Source organism: Schistocerca gregaria, chromosome 1 (assembly GCF_023897955.1).
Source record: "Schistocerca gregaria isolate iqSchGreg1 chromosome 1, iqSchGreg1.2, whole genome shotgun sequence".
NCBI lineage: Eukaryota > Metazoa > Arthropoda > Insecta > Orthoptera > Acrididae > Schistocerca > Schistocerca gregaria.
The window spans coordinates 1,003,421,866-1,003,446,692 of record NC_064920.1 but is presented as its reverse complement, the minus strand read 5'-3'; the positions used below and the strand labels follow the sequence as shown (position 1 = coordinate 1,003,446,692).

Sequence of the window (24,827 nt, the reverse complement as noted above, 5' to 3'; positions counted from 1 at the left end):
TTACTTTTGCTGCAAATATAAGAAACGAGGTGGCTCTGCCATTTTAATTAAGAACCACCTTGTTTTTGAGCCACTACCTAGTGTAACAAATTTGTCTGTGGAGGAAACTTTTGAAATAACAGCCTGTTATTTTGTGACTTATGGAACAGCCTTCATCTGTATTTACAGAAACCCAGTATTGGAAAATAAGAGAGAATTTTTTGAAAGGTTGGACATCTTATTAAACACATTGTTTTTAATGAAAGTTAATGTAATTCTATTGGCTGATTTTAATATTAATTTCATTTCCAGTACTTCTGACAACTTGGAAATAAATTGCTTAGTTAAAAGGTATGGGATGAATATCATGCTGAAGAATGTAATCACCAGACCTGGTAGTGCAAACATGGGTACTTGTATAGACAATATTGTTACAACTTTTCATTCTTCAAAATACAATACAAATGTGATTGACACTCTTCTTTCTGGTCATCATGGAATTATTATTCATGTAAACATGTGTGCAACGATTTTTAATGTCACCAAGCCTTCTGTGATTTATAAGACACAGCGTATAATTAGAGACTGTAATATATCTGTTTTTCTAAAATGTCTCAGAGAAATTAATTGCTTGTGTGTGTATGGTGACACTGGAGCAGAAAACCAGTTCAACAACTTTCTTGAATTATTCATGTGGGCAGTTAACATTGGCCTGCCACTAAAGAACAAATGTGTTAAAATGGGCAGGGTATCAACTATCAGTACAAATAAGTGGTACACACAGGAACTACGAAAACTTAAAGATCAATGCAACAATTTCTACTACCTAGCAAAGAATTCATCTTGTCTGCATGCCACAGTAAGATATAAAGAATGCAAATATCAGTACAGAATGGGTATTAAGAAAGTTAAATTAGAATATAATTGCAAATTGGTCGCACAAGCTATTATTAAATCAAAAGAAATGTGGAAAATCATTAATGAGAATCTAGTATTGGGTAGCAAAGAATTTGTATCTAGATCCAAAATTAGTGCTGATAGTTTTAACAATTATTTTGTAAACAGTGTAGATAGTGTAGTTACTAAGATACCTGATAGTAAACATGAACCTACTTTCTATTTGGGTGTTGCCTATAAAAACCAAAATGCTATGGAAAATGTGTTTTATTTTGAACACATTTGTGTAGAAGATGTACACTCTGTCATTCTTTCTTTTAGCAAAAGTGATTCACTGGATATTTACAATATCAGCTCTAAAATATTGAAACTTAGTTATCATAATATAGCAGAGGTTGTCTGTCACATCATAAACTACTGCTTTGATGAAAGTTGATTCCCTGAAAAATTAAAAGTACCTGAAGTAATCCCAGTCCACAAAAAGGTGACAATAATTTTCCTAGCAATTATAGGCCAGTTTCTCTTGTACCACTTTTATCCAAGTTCATTGAGAAACTAATGAGCATTCAAATAATCAATTTTCTAGATTCTCACCGATTACTTTCAAATAGCCAGTTTGGATTTAGGAAAACACTATCAATTTGTGATGCTGTTATGAGCTACATATGTAACTGTCTTGAAGCAAACGAAGAAAAATTTATTTTAAGTACAAAGTTTTTTGATTTATCAAAAGCATTTGACACTGTGTGCCACTACACTCTGCTGCTGAAATTAAAAATTGTAGGTTTCTCAGTCTCTGCTGTTCAGTCATACTTACCTAATAGATCTCAGACTGATTACTTCAAGAACCAATATTCTAGTTTCTTACCTGTTAACCATGGTGTTGCTCAAGGGTCAATCTTGGCCCCTCTCTTGTTCATATTATATATGAATGACCTACCTAGCAATGTAATAGATGATACTACAAACTGTTACATGTATGCAGATGATATCAGTTTACGTGTTGCAGTGTGTATGAACTATAACATAAGTAACTCTACCTCACTCAAGGTAGATATACTTTCTGATTGGTGCAATGCCAGTAGCCTGTCTATGAACATAAATAAAACACAGGAACTAAACATTTCGTATAACAATAGAATCACCTTAGAGACAGTTCCTGTAATGTTTCTTAGCATTGTTTTGCAAAATAATTTAGGCTGGCAGGCAAATGTGAATTATTTAACACCAAAAATATCTGAAGGAATATTTATGCTCAGAAAATTACAAGCAACAGAAGATGAGAAAATTTTGCTTTCTGTCTATTATAGTTATATTCACTCTCATTTGACGTATGGGACAATCATGTGGGGAAATAATTGCTACTCAAAATGCTTATTTACAGCCCAGAAAAAAGCTGTTAGACTGATATGTAAAGTACCACCTAGAACTCACTGTAGAGAATTATGTATTAAACTTAGTATTATGACCTTGCCATGTATATACATATTTCAATGTCTCTTGCGCGTTAAAAATAACTTGTCTAGTTTTGATGTACACAGTTGTAAGACACGAAACTGTAAGGATGTAAGAAAAGACTACTGCTCATATACCAAAACACTAAACAGCTTCAAACACACATCTGTAAAGCTTTTTAATAAACTACCGAGTCAGTTAAGAGTCTGGAGCAGAAAAAATTTAAGATATTTGTGAGAATTTTACTAATTCAAAATTGTTTTTATACATTGGAAAATTTCTGTGAGCATAATTTCTAACATAGATTAATTATTTGTGTATTTATTGTCATTGTTGTTTGTACATTAATTGACGTTGCTTATACAAGCTTCACATCCCTGTAAATGTTTTGTTTTTGGGCAATAAAAATCAATCAATCAATCTGTGTACTGTGTCTCTTGTATTAATGTTTGTATTTGTCTGTGATATATAAATTGATTTAGTCATGGCATGTCATTTGGTAAATACCATGTGTTGTGTTTATCTGTGCTTATATGGCTTGCTATTGTTTTTTCTTTACTGAGTTTCCATAGCCCCAAAATACACAGACACAACAACCACAACCAATTCTCCTTATTCAGGAAAGGCACCACCACCACCCATCACCACCCTAGCCATACACAAATACTCTAATCGTCTGATTTTGCACAACCTAGCTATTTTGCAATATATGTTGCACAGACTGAACAAAACCCCAGTAATTTAAGACAAATATAAACAGCTATGGAGAATGGATATGAGAGAAACTAAATCACAAAATTAAGGGGGATATCTAGCACAGAAAAACAAACAGCCTATCACTAACTTAACACTAACAAACAAACAAACACACACACACACACACACACACACACACACACACATACACACACGAAGAGGAACACCCGTAACAACAAGTAAATGCTACATTCTCACCTACAACAACAAAGCAGCCAATAGAATAGGTAATATACTCAAAAAACAAGGGCTCAAAATATCCATCAGAAGAGACAACTAAATACAGTGAAAAATAATGGGAACCAATACAAGCACAGACAAACACAACACACGTGATATTTATGAAATGAAATGCATAGCCTAAAAATCAATTTATGTAGGACAGCCGAGCAGAAACTTTATTACTAGATACACATAATATAGAAGAGCTTTGAAAAGTAACAGTTGTCAGTCTAAATTTGCTGATCATCTTACAGACATGACACGCAGCCAAAGAGACATCAACACTGACTTGAAAATTCTCACGTATAGCAACATCTCCCCTTAATAACTACTACTAACACACACACACACACACACACACACACACACATATATATATATATATATATATATATATATATATATATATATATATATATATATATATACTGAATAGCATATACACCTCACAAAGATTGAAAACTCCAACCCAGAAAACATTAAGCTGTGCAGCTGTCCATCATTTCTCCACTGTTTGTAAACAATAGTAGTGTGAGTTCAGAAGTACAAGTCTTCACAGTGAAGGAAATGGTAAATGTAAGTGAAACACATTGCAAACCCACACACAAAATCTTCCATATAGAATTAATTAATGTCAGGCAATGTCAGTCCAAATAATAACATCCCATTTGTAAAATTTCGAATTATATAATTTTTCTCCATTAAATTCTATAATGTTGCAGGTGATGAATACTGAAATAAAAAAGCGCTATAAGAAAATAATAAAAACTCAGGTAAACCACAATGTTTGGTAACCAGGTATGTCTTTAAAACTGTCTGTTTTTCATCTTTGTGAATCTTAAAAACTTAAATTTTGCATATTGACAAGTAGCAAAAAACATTTTTCCTTCCTAATACTAAGAAAATAAAAGATCACTTCAGTGAAACAAATATGGGAAATAAAATAAAAGACAAAGCTGTGTTTTGCTGAAAATCAATCCCCTCCAAAAACAAATCTTTATCTGTTTTTCTGTGTTATGTTAAATAATATTCTTAAACTATTATTTGTACTCTACATGTTGATGGCATTTTGTTTTCTCTTGAGATACAAATATTTTTCATTTTTGCCTGTGTGGCTATAAATTTAACAATGTACAGTATATTTCATTACTGGAATTACTGAAGTAGGTAGCATGTATACTTGTCTGCTTTCTTTTCTTTTTTGTTGCTTCTATTCATACCATCAGAGTAAATTTTATTATCATTTGACTAATGCTTAACTTCTCGACTCATTCTGTATACTGAGCAGCACAAGTATGCATACAACAGTATTACTTTTGCATAGACTGAACAATGTTTGAATACAAAAGACCATTGAAGTATCATAATTTCTGTTCTTATGGAAGTATATTATTACAGTTTGTAATACACTCATGAAAAGTTTTCAGTGACTTGCTGATTTGCTAATGGCACCATTTTATCTGTGCAACCTGTACACATAACTTCTGTTGATTGATATGAATAGGCATTAAAAGTAGCACGATTAGGATGTGCTGTATGCTGAAAAGGAATTTTAATATTTTTATTGCTGTTCATCTAGTAATGTGGCATTTCTGTGTATGTTCTCTGCCTGCTTATCATGTACACAAATAAAAATGTAAAGAATCGTTGAGACAAGAGAGTTTGAAGTATGCATGAAATTGCTATTATATTACAGTGTAGTAAATCAGGAAGGAACCATTGATGGGTTGTTCATCAGTCACTCATTTTTGCAGAGATTTTGTTGCTGGGTCAAACTTTCTTTGGGGTTTCTGTTGGATTTAAAAAAATCTTCTTTCTTCCTATTTTGAAAAAAAATCTATTTGTGGTACAGAAGGAGTACTGCTATCTTTGATGTTAAAATGTATCAATATTGTATTTCCGTGAAAGAAGGTTGTATACATGGAAGAACCCTTGAGATACTAAAAGGTATCAGATAGATTATATAATGGTAAGACAGAGATTTAGGAACCAGGTTTAAAATTGTAAGACATTTCCAGGGGCAGATGTGGACTCTGACCACAATCTATTGGTTATGACCTGTAGATTAAAACTGAAGAAACTGCGAAAAGGAGGGAACTTAAGGAGATATGACCTGGATAAACTGAAAGAAACAGAGGTTGTAGAGAGTTTCAGGCAGAGCGTAACGGAACAATTGACAGGAATGGGGGAAACAAATACAGTAGAAGAAGAATGGGTAGCTTTGAGGGATGAAGTAGTGAAGGCAGCAGATAATCAAGTAGGTAAAAAGACGAGGGCTAGTAGAAATCCTTGGGTAACAGAAGAAATATTGAATTTAATTGATGAAAGGAGAAAATATAAAAATGCAGTAAATGAAGCAGGCAAAAAGGAATACAAACGTCTCAAAAATGAGATCAACAGGAAGTGCAAAATGGCTAAGCTGGGATGGCTAGAGGACAAATGTAAGGATGTAGAGGCTTATCTCACTAGGGGTAAGATAGATACTGCCTACTGGAAAATTAAAGAGACCTTTGGAGATAAGAGAACCACTTGTATGAACATCAAGAGCTCAGATGGAAACCCAGTTCTAAGCAAAGAAGGGAAATCAGAAAGGTGGAAGGAGTATATAGAGGGTCTATACAAGGGCGATGTACTTGAGGACAATATTATGGAAATGGAAGAGGATGTGGATGAAGATGAAATGGGAGAAACGATACTGCGTGAAGAGTTCGACAGAGCACTGAAAGACCTGAGTCGAAACAAGGCCCCCGGAGTAGACAACATTCCATTGGAACTACTGACGGCCTTGGGAGAGCCAGTCATGACAAAACTCTTACCATCTGGTGGACAAGATGTATGAAACAGGCGAAATACCCGCAGACTTCAAGAAGAATATAATAATTCCAATCCCAAAGAAAGCAGGTGTTGACAGATGTGAAAAATACCGAACAATCAGTTTAATAAGCCACAGCTGCAAAATACTAACACAAATTCTTTACAGACGAAACTAGTAGAAGCCGACCTTGGGGAAGATCAGTTTGGATTCCGTAGAAATGTTGGAACACGTGAGGCAATACTGACCTTACGACTTATCTTAGAAGAAAGATTAAGGAAAGGCAAACCTACATTTCTAGCATTCGTAGACTTAGAGAAAGCTTTTGACAACATTGACTGGAATACTCTCTTTCAAATTCTAAATGTGGCAGGGGTAAAATACAGGGAGCGAAAGGCTATTTACAATTTGTACAGAAACCAGATGGCAGTTATAAGAGTCGAGGGACATGAAAGGGAAGCAGTTGTTGGGAGGGGAGTAAGACAGGGTTGTAGCCTCTCCCTGATGTTATTCAATCTGTATATTGAGCAAGCGGTAAAGGAAACAAAAGAAAAATTCTGGGTGGGTATTAAAATCCATGGAGAAGAAATAAAAACTGTGAGGTTCGCTGATGGCATCGTAATTCTGTCAGAGACAGCAAAGGACTTAGAAGAGCAGTTGAATGGAATGGATAGTGTCTTGAAAGGAGGATATAAGATGAACATCAACTAAAGCAAAACAAGGATAATGGGATGTAGTCGAATTAAGTCGCGTGATGCTGAGGGAATTAGATTAGGAAATGAGACACTTAAAGTACTAAAGGAGTTTACTGATGAGGATATAAAATGTAGACTGGCAATGGGAAGGAAAGCGTTTCTGAAGAAGAGAAATTTGTTAACATCGAGTATAGATTTAAGTGTCAGGAAGTCATTTCTGAAAGTATTTGTATGGAGTGTAGCCATGTATGGAAGTGAAACATGGACGATAAATAGTTTGGACAAGAAGAGAATAGAAGCTTTCGAAATGTGGTGCTACAGAAGAATGCTGAAGTTTAGATGGGTAGATCACATAACTTATGAGGAAGTATTGAATAGGATTGGGGAGAAGAGAAGTTTGTGGCACAACTTGACCAGAAGAAGGAATCGGTTGGTAGGACATGTTCTGAGGCATCAAGGGATCACCAATTTAGTATTGGAGGGCAGTGTGGAGGGTAAAAATCGTAGAGGGAGACCAAGAGATGAATACACTAAGCAGATTCAGAAGGATGTAGGTTGCAGTAGGTACTGGGAGATGAAGAAGCTTGCACAGGATAGAGTAGCACGGAGAGCTGCATCAAACCAGTCTCAGGACTGAAGACCACAACAACAACAACTTATTACGGGATTCTGGAACTTTCAGAGTCAAGCATGTGTTTTCTTTGTGGGAGTAAAGGCCTATTGTGTAATCGCCAGTGCTAGTGATCGTCCACCCTCTTGGTGTGCACAGAAAAATCAATGTCAAGCTACTTCTTGGAGTGGTCATGTGCAGCCCCATTGAGGATAATTAGTGGTAAGAATTTGGTAGAAAGTGAAATTAATAGTTGATAATGTTATCTTGGTTTGTTGAAGAAAAGTATTTTGTTATTTTGCGAGAAGGCACGCAGGATTAATTATGAGATGTCTGGCAGAAACGGTATCGTATTATTGAAACAGTAACTGTCAAGGGGAAATGTATTTGTAGTTGAAAGTAAATGGAAAGGGAACTTTGATCAGTGATTACCTATTTAATTAATGTAGAAAACCAATGAATCAATAGTTCCTTCAGTGTGAATGAGACATACATAATGGTTAATATGAGGCTAGATGGATGTAGGCATCGTTAGGGAGGCGTGTTATAAGTCTAAGGGGGGTATAAAACAAAGTAATTTGACTTGTATTGTTATTATTCTTTAATTAGGTAACTTAAATATTTGAAAAGTAAAAGACATGCATGCTCATATTACGCACATGGTCAGGTTTATTTTGTACAAAGGGTGTTCTCTAAATCGTTTAAATAATCCAATAGTTGGATAGCTGCAAAAATAAACAGAAAAAGTCAGTTAATAACGAGAGAGGTGCTTTACAGGCAGTTAGCTTGATATGAACATAATCTTTCAATCGTTATATGAACTGCAGGTTAAAGTAATTTTTGCGACATCTTCTAAATAAAGTTTTCTAGCATTTTAATTTACTTATGGAGGAAAATGAACTTTTCATTTGTGCTTTTACAACCTTTGGAAAGTTTACTTCCTGTGTATATGCAGTTACCATATCTCTTGGGTCTCGCGGTTCTCGGCGCGCAGTCCGGAACCGTGCGACTGCTACGGTCGCAGGTTCGAATCCTGCCTAGGGCATGGATGTGTGTGATGTCCTTAGGTTAGTTAGGTTTAAGTAGTTCTAAGTTCTAGGGGACTAATGACCACAGCAGTTGAGTCCCATAGTGCTCAGAGCCATTTGAACCATATCTCTTGAGTATTTCAGTGAAGCTTCTTCAAGTGAGTAATAAACAGAATTAATCATTACAACCAAAGTTATAAATAACTGGCAATTATTAAGTGGAAGCATCAGTGGAAGAGAGACGCCTTCAGCATGGACTACCACACTATGAATGGTTTGAAGTGCATTGTTACGTGCAGTGTAATGCTATGTGCGAATGATTGCCATTTGTAATTATTAACTTTGGTGCAGTCTCTGACCTAAGTATTCTCTTCTATGTTTGCTTTTTGATGGATATTCTTTGGTGTTATTTTGCTAGTAAAGCAGTTGTATGAGTTGGCGGTGTGTTTTTATGTTGCAATTAAGTGAGTGCAACCAGTCTTGCAACATTGGTGACCCCAAAGTGATCACCGACGGTCGCTAAGATGAAATTCAACGATCACTAACGCTCCGCATTAAATACGGGCATCCGCGTCAGCCGGGTCGAGCATTTTAGGTGTTCCATTTCGCCGTAACTCACGATTGCAGATGCACCACCAACTGTAGAAGTGCTTACTGGCACAGTAATTAATCGTGTGACAATAAAACTTCCACCGTTTTGGCAACAGAATCCCTTGGTGTGATTTACTCAATTAGAAAGTCAATTTGTGCTAGCAAACTTAACCTCAGACGAAACAAAATACAGTTAAGTAGTCGCTACACTCAATGAAGATATGACCACAGAATTACTAGATATTCTGGCGTCACCACTGAATACTGATCGTTACACAACCTTCAAGAACACTCTGATAACCCGGCTCTCACAGTCCGAGACGAAAAGGTTGGATAAGCTACTCCACACAGAAGAGCTATGCCATCGCAGCTACTATGCCAACTGCGTACATTAGCAAGTAACGCGGTCAGTGATGAAATTTTGCGGAATATTTGGCTATCATGCCTACCACCCAACTCACAGAAAATATTGAGAGCGTGTGTCAGCGATCTGGATGCACTCGCGCAAACTGCAAATCACATAACGGAAATGTATCCATCCGCATGCGTTGAAACAGTTCGCTCACAGCCTCAGACAGGTAACATTCTCGCCACACTACGAATGCTCGGTTTACACTAGCAAGTTATTGCAGCAATTTACTTGCGCGGAGGAACTTTCCGCGCAATTTGCTAGTGTGAACATATCGCCAAGTCGTCTTGCGACCTTAGCAATTTATTGCGGAAGTGACTTGCTGCACGTTTTCCGCTTCCAGTGTGAACACCACGCAAGAAGTATCTGCAAGTAACTTGCAGCTTTTAGGATTTCTTTCTATTTCCTGCAAGTAGGAAGCGCAAGTTGTAGTAAGTATGTCGTCTGCATAACACTCATATTTAACATTTTACTTAATGTGGTGACTTAATTTTATGCAACTATCTTACGCATTATATGCAAAAAAATTTCAGAAATGGAGGAGAGAAATGGATGCAGCAGGATACAGAAAATATTACTGAAGCCGTGGAGAGCTACACTGAAATGCATAACCGAGACTTTAAGGATAGGGTGAAGAAGATGAGCGCATTAAATGAAATCTCGTCGATATTCGACACATCTATAAAAGAAGTACATAAAAAGTAGCACAACTTGAAGACACAGCCCCTTTGCCACCTGCATCCACTAGCTTGTTCTTTTAGGAGTCTAGAAAAAGACGATGTGTAATTCGTACATGTTCTATTTACTTAGCTTGTCACTTTCCATTTTATGAGCATTAGAAAAAAAATGCATATCATTCCGTAAAATGCAGTTTATTTCAAGAAAAATTTAATGTCAATGTTATGTTTTCACATACCTTCAATTAATTTTCCCTTTTCAAGACGTTAAAAATGGCTCTACATACATGGGGTACGATCAGAGATATCATGCTGACGGAAATATGAAACAAGTACATTAGGGACTTGTATGAATCTCCTACAAAGAAAAGATTAAAATTCAAACTTTTTTGGTTGTATGTTTCACAGAAATAAATGAAATGCCTATTTTATTCGTAGCTCACCAGTAGCTATAAATCATAGAGTGACTAGCAAACATTCCTTTGCTGAAATAGCAGTATCGGAGTTTGTGTCTCGTTTTGATATGACGGGCGCTATTAACATCAACAAATACTCCAGATCATTTGAGGACATTCTGCAAAAGTTTTCAAAAGTATCCATGCTCTCAGTGCTAAGTTCTTGCAAAAAGGTTATTACAGGCACCATTTTGCGATCTTCTCATTATCTACTCTCTAACCCAAATACTTCTCTTTTTCACATTTTGCATTACAATTACAAGAGCTGCAGCGTATGTCACGTGCCTACTTGTCATTTTACACTTTGGCTGACACTCGTAGTGGTAATGAAAGAATATGTAAACAGTACCAGCAAGTTGTTGTCCCAAGTTTCTTGCCAAAGAACTTGCTTAATTCTTGTGCTGCTGTGTAAACACAGCTGCAAGCGGATAGCAATAACTTGCAGCAATAACTTCTGCAAGCGACTTGCTAGTGTAAACCCAGCTAAACACAGGTTGCCGAGCTCACTGGCGTAAGTAGCTACATTACGGACCCAGACTACCAGCCGCCGATCTTGTCGCCACCGCCCACCAGGTAAGCGCAGCCACTCACCTTCCGTTAGCAAGAATCTGTTGGCATCACTGACAGTATGGTTCCGTGGCGCGCAAGTGTAAACTGCCGTGTGAACAGGGAATTTTAGCAGGAAGTCAGTGATGACGGCCATTGGCTCTCCAGACGCCAGCTGCCGACTGTTTGTATCGGAACATAGCACAAAGTTACAGTATTGGTAGACACGGTTGCTGACGTGTCAGTCTAACCATCTGCCTGTCTGCCAATTTGCAAATGTGATGACTGCCACCTTTTTGCATCCAATGGTTCCACAATAACAATGTATGGTCGTGTCACATTAGTTTTGAACTTGGGCCTGCGGCGCAAATTTAAATCGCAATTTGTTGTGCCAGGTGTGACGCAACCCATACTTGGAGTGGATTTTTTTTTTTTTGTATCAATTAATGGACTCCTGCCTGACCTCCATCACCGATGCCTTCTTGACACTACTACCAACCTAGGAAGTCAACGTCTAGTGCGGTGTGTGGAAGACACAGCAGCACGAGTAGTTACTGGTGATACTCTATTTATAGAGCTCCTCAGACAGTTCCCAGAGATCACATGCCAGACTCCCACACTAGCACCTGTGCAGCACTCGACAGTGCACTATATTTTGACCACACCTGGGCTACCACTACATGCTCAACTGCGCCTCTCAAAACCCCAGAAACTGAAGATAGTTAAGGAGGAATTCTCGTACATGCTAGCACAAGGAATCTGCCGCCCATCGAGCAGTAATTGGTCACCTCCTCTACACGTGGTACCAAAGGAGAATAACGGATAGCGTCCATGTGGCGACTACAGACAACTCAATGCCAGAACCATTCCAGGTAGTTATTCAGTCTCACATATCGAAGATTTTACTTTCAATGTCCACACTAAGCGAATCTCTTCTACATTGGACTTAGTTCGTGCGTTTTACCAGATTCCTGTGGCACCTTACAACATTGCTAAGACTGCCATCTGCACGGCCTTCGGACTCTTTGAATTTACCCAAATGCATTTTGATCTTTGTAATGCTGCCCAAACGTTTCAACGGTTCATGGGTAAAGTGACACGTGACTTAGACTTCTGTTATGTGTATATTGACGACGTTTTGGCAAATTCAGAGGCAGAACACCTATCACACTTACGACAGGTCTTCAATCGTTTACGTGCACATGGCCTGTTCATCAACCAGTCAGAGTGCATTTTTGGAGCAGCTGAAGTATACTTCCTATGCTACACTATCAATGCGCAAGGCATGCTGTTACCACAGGAGAAAGTAGACGCTGTACTGAATTTTTCCCAGCCTACGACGGTTAACGCATTACGTAGATTTCTTGGCATAACCAGTTTTTACAATCGATTCATTCGCGATCATGCCTTCCTAGCTGCACCACTGAATAAGTTCTTGCAAATTTCACCGAAGCCGAAAGACAAACTACAGTGGGACAGTGAGGCTGAGTTGGCATTTAACAAGCTGAAGACTGCCATCGCAGAAGCTACACTGTTAACACACTTAGTTCCGCAGGTGTCCTTGCTTTGATGGTTGACACATCTGCGACTGCAGTCGGTGCTGCACTGCAACAGCAAATAGATGGGCACTTGCAGCCCTTACCCTTTTTCAATAAAAAGCCATCGCCATCTCAGCAGAACTGGTCCACCTATGATAGCAAACTGTATGTTGCATATGCTGCTCTTAAGAAATTTTGGCACATCTTGGAAGGACAGCAGTTCACTCCCATCACAGACCATAAACAACTAACATATGCTTTCCACCAGCAGCCTGAGCAGGCATCGCCACGTCAGCTGTGACACCTTGACTACATCGGACAGTTCAGCGCCAATAGTGTCCACGTTGAAGGAGAACTAAATGTGCCAGCCGATGCACTCTCCAGGATTGAAGCAATCACTGAAGCAGCTGATTTTGAAACTCTCGCCGTAGCTCAACTATCTTATAGTGAACTCCGAGATTTGTGTGCTGCTGTATCGTGTTGTCGCCACCAACAAATCGAGACCTTTTGTGACTACTGACTTTCGCCAACAGGCAACCACTTCTTTACATAACTTTTCGCACCCTGGAATATGGGACACTACCAACATGGTGAAGCGAGCTTTTGCCTGGCCACAAATGGACAAAGATTGCAAGCAGTATGTGCGACAATGTGTAGCCTGTCAACGGAATAAAGTTATCTGGCATGTTAGATCACCTCTTGGCACATTTCTTCCTCCAAATCAGAGATTTGATCATGTCCACCTATACATAGTAGGACCTCTCCCAACATTGGAAGGATACATGTACTGCCTTACAGCCATCGATCGTTTTACACGTTGGCCCTAGGTGTTCCCAATCGCCAACAGCACCACCCAAACTGTCGCGACTGCATTCTTCAAGGGATAGATCACCCGTTTTGGAGTGCCATTACGAATCACAAGAGACTAAGGAAGACAGTTTGGGTCATATTTGTTCAAAAGCACTCTGCATCCTACTGGGTACAGGGCACATTAGAACTATAGCTTACCACCCATCAGCAAATGGTTTAATTGAATGCTTGCACTACCAACTGAAAGTGTCGCTTCGATGTCACGACTCACATCGATGGACAGAGACGTTGCCCATTGTCCTCCTGGGTCTGCATGCATCGCTGAAAGAAGACCTGAATGCCACTGCAGAAATTGTTTATGACCAACCAATATGACTTCCTGGCGAATTCTTTGCTAAAGTGCCAGACAACGACATTGGTTTTGTACAAATGCTGCATACACAAATCCAGGCCGCCCGGGGTGGCCGAGCGGTTCTTGGGGCTACAGTCTGGAGCCGAGCAACCACTATGGTCGCAGGTTCGACTACTGCCTTGGGCATGGATGTGTGTGATGTTCTTAGGTTAGTTAGGTTTAAGTAGTTCTAAGTTCTAGGGGACTGATGACCACAGATGTTTAGTCCCATAGCGCTCAGAGCCAGCCACAAATCCAGCAACTAAGTCCCATTGCTCCAAGGGATCAGCAGACTCATTGCCCAAAGCAGTACGCAAGCTGCTGCAGCCATCCTACGATGAACTGTATCATGTCATCAGTAGGGAGGGCAAGACAGTCAATGCCGATGTGATGGGTACACCAACCACTGTCTCCATAGACAGGCTCAATCCAGCTTTCCACACACCCTACACTGCTACAGATGCATCTACACACTGTGGACATGACCAAAGCTCCAGTCACTCCACTGCATATCACAGGTCAGCCTCAACGGACGTCTGAGGCTACCTCTAATGCACCATCAGCAGCCTGTGCACGATCTGTTGTAACCTGGTCTGGACATGTCCGTTTCAACACAAAGTACCATTGACACTAAGGGGGGAGTAGTGAAGCGCAGTGTTATGTGCAGTGAAATGATATGTGCGAGTGATTGCCATTTGTAATTATTATCTTTGGCGCATCTGACCTATGTTTTCTCTTCTATGTTTCCTTTTTGATGGATGTTATTTGGTGTTATTTTGGTATTAAAGCAGTTGTATGAGTTGCGGTGTGTTTTTATGTTGCAATTAAGTGAGTACAACCAGTCCCGCAACATTATCATGGAAGGCAGGGAAGTGAGCTCAAGTTTATGTTCTGTAGACATTGCTTGCGTTAGAGAAGGAGCACTTGGAAAGGATGAGACGTCACAAGATGCACTGGAAATGATCAAAGCAGGATGGCCAGGATTAAATTCGAACCTTGCTTCTCTCGTATATGAGTCCAGTTCCTTAATTAATGAGTCATGTCATGCTGTAACAGTTATATGTTGCTTTCTTCTTCTGCAGCATTCCATCAGATCAAGAAGAAAAGATTATGAATTGCAGCTTCCAGGGACGAAGAGTGCTTGTAGCATGAAACAAACTTACATATTTGGCTCAATATATACATACTATATTTCAGACAACTACAAGTAATTATGTGTATGGATAGTATTTATTTTCTAAATAACACATTTACACTTTCGCTTTACATTCAATCAGTTCAAGACATGATATCAACAATATATTTTAAGCACAAAACAAACTTTAATCATGATATAAACACCAAATAAATACCATTGAAGATATTCGTATGTAAGTCGTGAAAAGTTCGTCGCTCTTCGTAATTTTAGGAAGGGAATATAGTGGATCTGTCTGATAAACATCAAATAAGGACTAATATAAAAATTGTGTGGCACCATGGATATATCACATCGTTTTAAAGTGAAACTGATCACTCATGATTTGCTCATAAAAATCATTATCTCATCTTAATTGACTACCAGGTCCAAAAACTCGTAAAAAATATATTAACAAAGAGACTAGACTCCATTAACTTAAAAAAAAGAAAAAGAGACCATCATTATTCGACGCACTTGAAGATATATTTCAAATACTAAGGTCCTTTAAAAAATATGTTCGTTCTCAGGTTACTGCAAATTCCAAGATATTCATATTTTCTTTTCATGTCTTCACTCGTGTCATTGAAAGTACGTGAGCGGCGCCTAGAATTTATTAAACCTATGTATGTACCAACAAGATGGATATTAATCATAGTTCTTGGCAGAAATTAAAAAAAAGATGGATGGAATTTTTTAAAAAAATAACTGCCCTTCATCTTTGTTCATAGCTTCCATTGTGACTGAAGTTATTTTTTCAGTACATTTACCTGAGAACAGATAAACATAGGTTTTCAAATGAAGCATGGCTGCTAATGCTACATTAGCACCTGTGTTATTACAGGTTCGATGTGCCTTCTTCGATGTAGTGCTGAGTGCCCGGTGGGGCTCTGTAGCCAGGATATGTCGGATTCAAGGCATTCTGGGCAAAGAAAGCGGTGTAATCTTTCTTTACTCGGCGGGGCCTGAATGCAGGGCCGCGAGCGAGCGCGAGGCGGGCTTCGTTTTCCGCCTGTGCCTGCACCTTGTAAGACTCTGGGGGCCACTTCTCGTCTCCGCGCATTCTTCCCGATACGCCCTTCGTGGCTGCTGGCTGTGATGTGAAGACGGGTGGGGGTGGTTGGCTGATCGGAGCCTCTGGTCTCAGCACCACAGTCGCTGGCGGCGGCTCGAAATGTGCCGGTTGGTACACCTGCGCCTGGACCGGAGTCTGCTTTTGGGGGCTCGGCTGGTAGTTGTGCGGTGTTGCTGCAGCAGGAGGGGACCAAGCGCTCTGAGGCTGGCCGGGGTTCCCTGGACTGATTCCTTCTGGGCCCTGAAACATAATAAAATTGTCAACAACAGCCATGTTTGAATGAGATGAAATGACTTCATTTTTATGATGAGTAATACAGTGTTGTCAGTCGTTTGTACTGAAATTTTTAAATTATGTCAACGTATGTACACTACTGGCCACTAAAATTGCTACACCAAGAAGAAATGCAGATGATAAACAGGTATTCATTGGACAAATGTATTATACTACAAATGACATGTGATTACATTTGCACGCAATTTGGGTGCATAGATTCTGAGAAATCAGTACCCAGAACAACAACCTCTGGCCGTAATAACGTCCTTGATACGCCTGGGCATTGAGTCAGACAGAGCTTGGATGGCGAGTACAGGTAGAGCTGCCCATGCAGCTTCAACACGATTCCACAGTTCATCAAGAGTAGTGACTGGCGTATTGTGACGAGCCAGTTGCTCGGCCACCATTGACCAGACGTTTTCAATTGGTGCGAGATCTGGAGAATGTGCTGACCAGGGCAGCAGTCGAACATTTTCTGTATACAGAAAGGCCCGTAGAGCACCTGCAATATGCGGTCGTGCATTATCCTGCTGAAATGTAGGGTTTTGCAGGGATCGAATAAAGAGTAGAGCCACGGGTCGTAACACATCTGAATTTTAACGTCCACTGTTCAAAGTGCCGTCAATGTGAACAAGAGGTGACCGAGACATGTAACCAATGACACCCCATACCATCACGCCTTGTGATACGCCAGTATGCCGATGACGAATACACGCTTCCAATGTGCGTTCACCGCGTTTTCACCAAACACGGATGCGACCATTATAATGCTGTAAACAGAACCTGGATTCATCCGAAAAAATGTCGTTTTGCTATTGGTGCAGCCAGGTCCGTCGTTGAGTACACCATCGCAAGCGCTCCTGTCTGTGATGCAGCGTCATAGGTAACTACAGCCATGGTCTCCGAGCTGATAGTCCATTATGCTGCAAACGTCGGCGAACTGTTCATGCAGATGGTTGTTGTCTTGCAAACGTCCCCATATGTTAGCTCAGGGATCGAGACGTGGCTGCACGATCTTTTACAGCCATGCGGATTAGATGCCTGTCATCTCGACTGCTAGTGATACGAGGCCGTTGGGATCCAGCACGGCGTTCCATATTACCCTCCTGAACCGACTGATTCCATATTCTGCTAACAGTCATTGGATCTCGACCAACGCGAGCAGCAATGTCGCGATACGATAAACCGCAATCGCGATAGGCTACAGTCTGACCTTTATCAAAGTCAGAAACGTGATGATACGCATTTCTCTTCCTTACACGAGGCATCACAACAAAGTTTCACCAGGCAACGCCGCTCAACTGCAGTTTGTGTGTGAGAAATAGGTTGGAAACTTTCCTCGTGTCTTCACATTGTAGGTGTCGCCACCGGCGCCAACCTTGTGTGAAAGCTCTGAAAAGCTAATCATTTGCATATCACAGAATCTTCTTCCTGTCGGTTAAATTTCACGTCTGTGGCACGTCATCTTCGTGTAGCAATTTTAATGGCCAGTAGTGTAACATCTTGCACGAGTTCAATAAATACAATGAGTCGCGCCACATAGTGGACATATATATAATGTGAGCATAGAAACTGGACATGGCGTCAGGATGTAACCCAAAGTCACATGACATTAGTATAATACTGTCGTTTACATTTTGCACTAAGGCTGATACATGGTCCAAGCTACACACTGCCTATGTTTGACGTCAACATGCAATAACCGCTCACAGACAGCAGCTGCCGGCACTAGCAATTGTGGGTATACGAGGCATGTCGGGGTTGGGGGCGATGCGGAAAACAGCACAGTTGTTATCATAATGCGGAAATGGAGCGATTTATCTGACAACGAAGAGGGCATGATCATTGGCTTTAGAGCTAGGTGTGGTTTGTATACTATGGAATACTTCTAGATAAGCTCAAGTACTGGGGTATGAATGGGACAGTGCTCAAATGGTTTAAAATTTACCTAACTGGAAGAATGCAGAAAGTTGAAATAAACAGTTCACATAATATGCAAAAACTGATGATTTCTCAAACTGGGGAACAATCAAGAATGGGGTGCCGCAAGGTTCGGTCTTGGGTCCTCTGCTGTTCTTAATATATATTAATGACTTGCCATTCTACATTCACCAAGGTGCATAGCTGGCACTTTTGCCGATGATACAAGTAAAGCTATCACCTCCGACAGACAAGAATTAACTGGTGAAATTGTGAACGATGTTTTTCAGAAAATAATTAAGTGGTTCTCTGCAAATGGGCTCTCATTAAACTTTGACAAAACACAGTATATTCAGTTCCACACAGTAAATGGAATGACACCATTAATAAATATAGACTTCCATCAGAAATTGGTAGCTAAGGTAGAATATTCAAAATTTCTAGGTGTATGCATTGATGAGGGGTTGAACTGGAAAAAACACACTGAGGATCTGTTGAAACGTTTGAGTTCAGCTACTTACGCTATTAGGGTCATCGTAAATTTTGGCGATATACATCTGAGTAAATTAGGTTACCACGCCTATTTTCATTCTCTGCTTTCGTATGGTATCATATTCTGGGGTAACTGATCATTGAATAAAAGAGTGTTCACTGCCCAAAAGCGTGTAATCAGAATAATTGCTGGAGCTAATCGAAGATCATCCTGCAGACACTTATTTAAAGAGCTAGAAATCTTCACTGTTGCCTCACAATATATATATTCACTTATGAAATTTGTTATTAACAATCCGAACGAATTCAAAAGTAATAGCAGTGTACATGGCTACAACATTAGGAGAAAGGATGATCTTCACTACTCAATGTTAAATCTAACTTTGGCGCAGAAGGGGGTAAATTGTGCTGCCACAAAAGTCTTTGGTCACTTAACCTAATAGCATAAAAAGTGTGACAGATAGCCATACAGCATTTAAAAGGAAATTAAAAGAATTTATTAATGGCAACTCCTTCTACTCATTAGATGAATTTTTGGATATAGTATGTGGGTAATTTCCCAACCCCCACAAAAAATAATTAAAAAATAATAAAAATTAAAAATATTGAGTGTCTTGTAATATTTTGTCTAATGTAATATCTTGTATAGACACCTTTTATTAACCTGACACGTTCCACATCGTTACAAAGTGTTGTATTGATGATCTATGGAACACGTACTAATCTAATCTATTCACGTGCTGTTGCCGTTAAGTATACTGTATGTCGCAAAACGGCTCTAACCAAAATCGGCTCTGAGACAACTGTGGTGCACCAAGGACCACAGACGACAGGGTTGAATGGCGGCTACTGATATGTGTACGCACAATTAGACGCGCAACTGTTGAGCGACTGATCGCCCAGATGAACTAAGGGACTACCAAGAGTGTCTCCTCTACGACCATTCAGCGAAAGCTGCTGCACAAGGGCCTGCACAACAGGTACCTGTTTCATTCATATAAGCTGATTGCTGTTCATTGGCGGCGAATGCTGCGATCTGCACGGCAGTAGCGCAACTGGATGTCAACCGAGTGGCGACAAGTGGCCTTTTTAGAAAATCACGTTTTATACCCCATTGGTCAGCTGGCCGTTGGAGTGCACGGCATGAAACGTCTGAATGCAAACAATGCAGCCGAGATTAGAATAAATAGCAACAATTTTAACAGAGACTTGGAGTACACACGTAGTAGAGAGTGGACGTCGGCTTTGGATATCGAAAGAAAGCAAAAACGGACCCTTGGTGCTTGTAGGGATGCGGGAGCGACAGTTTTAAACGCGGCACCAGGCTCTTCCCCTCACCGATCTAAATGACATTATTCGTCCCGCGGCGGTCCGGAGCTGCTGCTACCCTATGGTGAAATCGCGAGTATGTAATCGGAAAACCATGCTAGCATCGGCGGTCAGTGCCTTTTTTTTTTTTTTTTTTTTTTTTTTTTTTTTTTTTTTTTTTTTTTTTTTTTTTTTTTGACGGCGATGGCGGAGATTGCCACTGAAAGTTCGGGTGTCCTGTTCAAAATGACGTGACTTTGAAAATCGAGAATATTTTATTCGGACGTATCGCAATTATCAGCAATCGTTACTCTAGAACCGCTCTGGTAATGATAGAAACTTCAGTTTTGGCCCTCCGTCACGTGACTTAGGTGCTGGTTTTTTAAGTCAAGGTCACTGCAGATATCAAATGCAAATTCTTAAATGGCTATGAAACGCATGTACAAAACGTAAGGCACTTTCGAACGGAATATCTCTGTATTAGTGATGTAGTGGCATTCAAAAGATGCAGAGCGTCTACAGCGAAACGTGATGCCACACTACAATCACGTGATTTTACTGTCACTGTATCTTAGAAGGGAACCTCCCCATCCCACCCCCCTCAGAGTTAGTTATAAGTTGACACAGTGGATAGGCCTTGAAACACCGAATACAGATCAATCGAGAAAACAGGACGAAGTTGTGTGGAACTATGAAAAAAATAAGCAAAATATACAAACTGAGTAGACCATGCGCAAGATAAGCAACATCAAGGATATTCTGAACTCAGGAGCGCCGTGGTCCCGTGGTTAGCGTGAGCAGCTGTGGAACGACAGGTCCTTGGTTCAATTTTTTATTTTCAGAAAATTTGTTATCTGTCCGTCTATTATGTTTTCATCACTTTTTTGGGAGTGATTATCACATTCACAAGAAAACCTAAATCGGGCAAGGTAGAAGAATCTTTTTACCCATTCGCCAAGCGTACAAGTTAGGTGGGTCGACAACATATTCCTGTCATGTGACGCACATGCCGTGACCAGTGTCGTATAGAATATATCGGACGTGTTTTCCTGTGGAGGAATCGGTTGACCTATGACCTTGTGGTCAAATGTTTTCGGTTCTCATTGGACAGGCACGTCCTTTCGTCTACTAATCGCACGGTTTTGCGGTGCGGTCGCAAAACACAGACACTCAACTTATTACAGTGAAAAGAGACGTGAATGAACGAACGGACAGATCATAACTTTGTGAAAATAAAGAAAGTAAAATTTTCACTCGAGGGAAGATTAATCCGAGGACCTTTCGTTCCGCAACTGCTCACGCTAACCACGGGACCACGGTGCTCTTGAACTCACATTATCCTTGATGTTGCCTATCTTGCGCATGGGCTACTCAGTTTGTATATTTTGCTTATTTTTTTCATAGTTCCACACAACTTCTTCCTGTTTTCTCGATTGATTTGTGTTCAGTTTTTCAAGGCCTATCCACTGTGCCAACTTATAACTCAATCTGAGGGGGGTGCGATGGGGAGGTTCCCTTGTTAGAGACTAAAATCTTACTCTGCGCATCCCCGTGCTCAGTCCATAGACATTCCTACTGGAGCCACAAAGATTAACAGGGTAACAATTCTTTTCCAGCACCGCTATTGCAATGTGGATTTTTATGTTAGAACGTGTAATAAACGGAGAAATCCTTACAATACTTGACTGCGCGTTGTACATTAAATTGCGTTACAGAGTAAAACTATAATTTGTGTTAATAAAAAAAGACGTTTCATAAATTAAGAAACACTGAAAAATGCAAAATACATGCAAAATATGTTGAGCAGGTTCTTAATTGTCCGGAACACACATATAAACAAGAATTCTCAAACACTCATGAAAATTTATACCAAGATTAACTTTCAACTGCCAAAGAAACTGAAGACGTAATAAAAACCTAAAGAAAAACAGTAAAGTTACTGGAGAAACTCTACACAGCGGAACTTTTGTAATGGTCTCTATCAAAAATAAAAAAGTTAGCTAGAATTAATATTTGAAGAATATGGAAAATAGCAAAAATTGCATGAAAGTGAAAGGCAGCCTTGATACACCTATTAAATAAGAACAGCAATAAACGCTGCGTTAACAACTGCAGAAGAATTCCTTTGCTACCTATTGCATAACGTATTTTCCTAAGATTTTGCGAGAGTAGAGACATCACTGGATAGTTATTTAAGGAAATAACATGGTGGTTGTAGGAAGGGCAGATCATGCTCTGAACAAATATTTAATCCGAAGTCAGTCATTCACCACGGATTTCTAAATTCAAAAAATATTGTATTAATGTTTGATGGTTTCAAAAAGACCTTTGGTTTCGTTGACAGACGAAGTATAGAGAAAATAATACGAGAAGTTGGTGCAAAGTCTAAATTAGTAAATGTAGCTCGTGGAACACTCACAGATATAGCATCTCACATGAAATTTATAGGAGAAATATCTCAGTCCTTCAAAACGAACACAGTGTTACGGCAAGGTAACGGTCTACCAGGGATTCTGTCCCAGAAAAAAAAGTCAGAACTTCAAATGAAAAATTAAATTAATAAAAGACTTCAGCAAGAAAGCTGTGAAGAGGAAACGAAAAATTTGAATAAACTGTCTCGCATTTGTAGATGACTTTGTTGTATAAGGGTCGTTCAAAAAGAAACGAGCCGAAGGCATTATTACAGAAGAAACCAGTACCTGTATGCTAGAAGTATTGACCCTGGCTGTTGAGACACTTGTCCCACTGTAACGCAAGCCGGTGAATGACTGCCTCATAAAATTCCCGGGGCTACGATGTTAACCAGTTCCATACGTATAGCTGGACATAGTCGTCCGAGGTGAATCGTTTGCCCCACAGAGCAGTTTTAAGCTGACCAAGAACGGCGTAATCATAGGGAGAGAGGTCCCGGCTGTATGGAGGGTGGCCGAGAACCTCCCATTTGAATCTCTGCAGGAGTGCAGCGACCGTGTTGGCCGTATGAGGCTTTGCATTGTCGTGGAGCAGAATGACCCCAAGGGTGAGATTGCCTGGTCGTTTTGATTTGATCGCTTGGCGAAGAGTGGTCAAAATTTGCTAGTAACGCTGGGTATTCACTGTTGTCCCGTGCTGCAGGAAGTGAATCGGTAGGGGGCCATCTTTGTCAAAGAAGAACGTCAGCATAGGGGCAAACGATTCACTTCGGATGACGACGTCCAGCTGTACGTGCGGAACTGGTTAACATCGCAGCTCGGGAACTTTATGAGACAACCATTCACCTCCTTGTGTCACAGTGGGGCAAGTGTCGCAACAGCCAGGGTCAATACTTCTGACATACAGGTACTGGTTTCTGTAATTATGCCTATAGTTCGTTTCTTTTTGAAAACCCCTTATACTTTCTGAAACCGTGACATCTGCTGTAATACAAACCTAACTTTTGGAAGAAACAGCGAGTAAGAACGTTTTAAGAAATTATGCAGGAAGAAAAACAAATTTTTTACAAACCGAAATATCAGAAAACAGTAATTGGCCAAATTGAAAAGTTTAAAAAATTTAAATATCTTGGTAAGATTAACCAGGAATTTTTTTTTTTTTTTTTTGAAAAAGCTGCTGTATAGAGTAAAGGATAACTGAAATCGGAAGGGCCTATGGCGTAACTAAAGATGTTTACAACAAAAAAAGACTGTTTGAAAATAGACATTACAATAAAGTAGTGAGGTCAGAATGTTTAAATGCAAGAGAATGTCTAGCATTGAACTTTAATTTAGCTAAGTTAGAACTTTTAGAAAGGTGAATCATTAAGAAAATATTAAGTCAACGAAAATATATTCGAAAGTTGGAAATTACGTAGTAATGATGGCATCGATCGAAACATAGAAAACATATAAGAAGTAATAAGGAAAAGAATATTGGTATTCTTTTGACAGAATGCGGAAAAATATTTGTGAGATAAGACGCTACAAACAAGTTGGACCCATTAATTTAAAAAAGCATTTAGAGAAAAAAATGTAAAATCTGAAGAAACGACTGACAGAGAAGTGTTTACGTAAAAAGTATTGAATACGGAAGGATTCCACGTAACATGAGCGAAAAAGAACTGGTCTATGGTGGTTAGCAGATATGAAGGAAAAAAACAATGGTGAACAAGTGAAAGAGTACTGGAAGGCAATAAGAGAATAACGAATATGGAACTGAAACTAGCACGACGGGAAGACGGATACTGTCATACCAGACAATAGTAGCCATCTTCATGAACTGACACAGCAAGTATATCAGGAGTGACAAAATATTCCTCAAGAAGACATTCGGGGGCTGTTTGAAACTATGCTACAACGAACACAAGGGTCTATTTGTCACCCTGAGGGTCACCCATCATACTGATGTTGATGGTCCACGTCAGTACCGAACTGAATGAATGTTTAAATATTTAATAGCCAAATATTGATAAATATAGGACTGATGCTTCGTGGATTAACGCTTTCCATTTCCGTCACTATATGAGGCAGGAGCTGCCACTGAATGTTTGCAGTTGCCTTGCTTGAACCGTATCCGGATGAGTTATATGCATCACATAAACATCTGAACCAGGGCAGGCAAGAAATCCCTGTTTGCTAATACAAACGAAGTTTCACGATTGCAGTCGGCGGAGACACAACAGAAGATTGGAAGTGAGTCACCCGCAAACCACGTTCCTGCCGGAATAGCAATGATGGGCGAAGTCGCGTTCACCATA

The 24,827-nt window shown here is 39.7% G+C and overlaps 1 protein-coding gene across 2 annotated transcripts in view; it reads right to left on the bottom strand.

The window, feature by feature from the left end:
• Window positions 1-15,082: 15,082 nt before the first annotated feature.
• LOC126278560 (uncharacterized) overlaps window positions 15,083-24,827 on the bottom strand; it is a 320,088-nt gene continuing 310,343 nt past the window's right edge. For both annotated transcript variants that reach the window (XM_049978755.1, XM_049978765.1), the window contains one exon: window positions 15,083-16,360. In XM_049978755.1, the coding sequence (XP_049834712.1) occupies window positions 15,884-16,360 (477 nt within the window). In that variant the 3' untranslated portion in view covers window positions 15,083-15,883. The remainder of the gene's footprint in view (window positions 16,361-24,827) is intronic.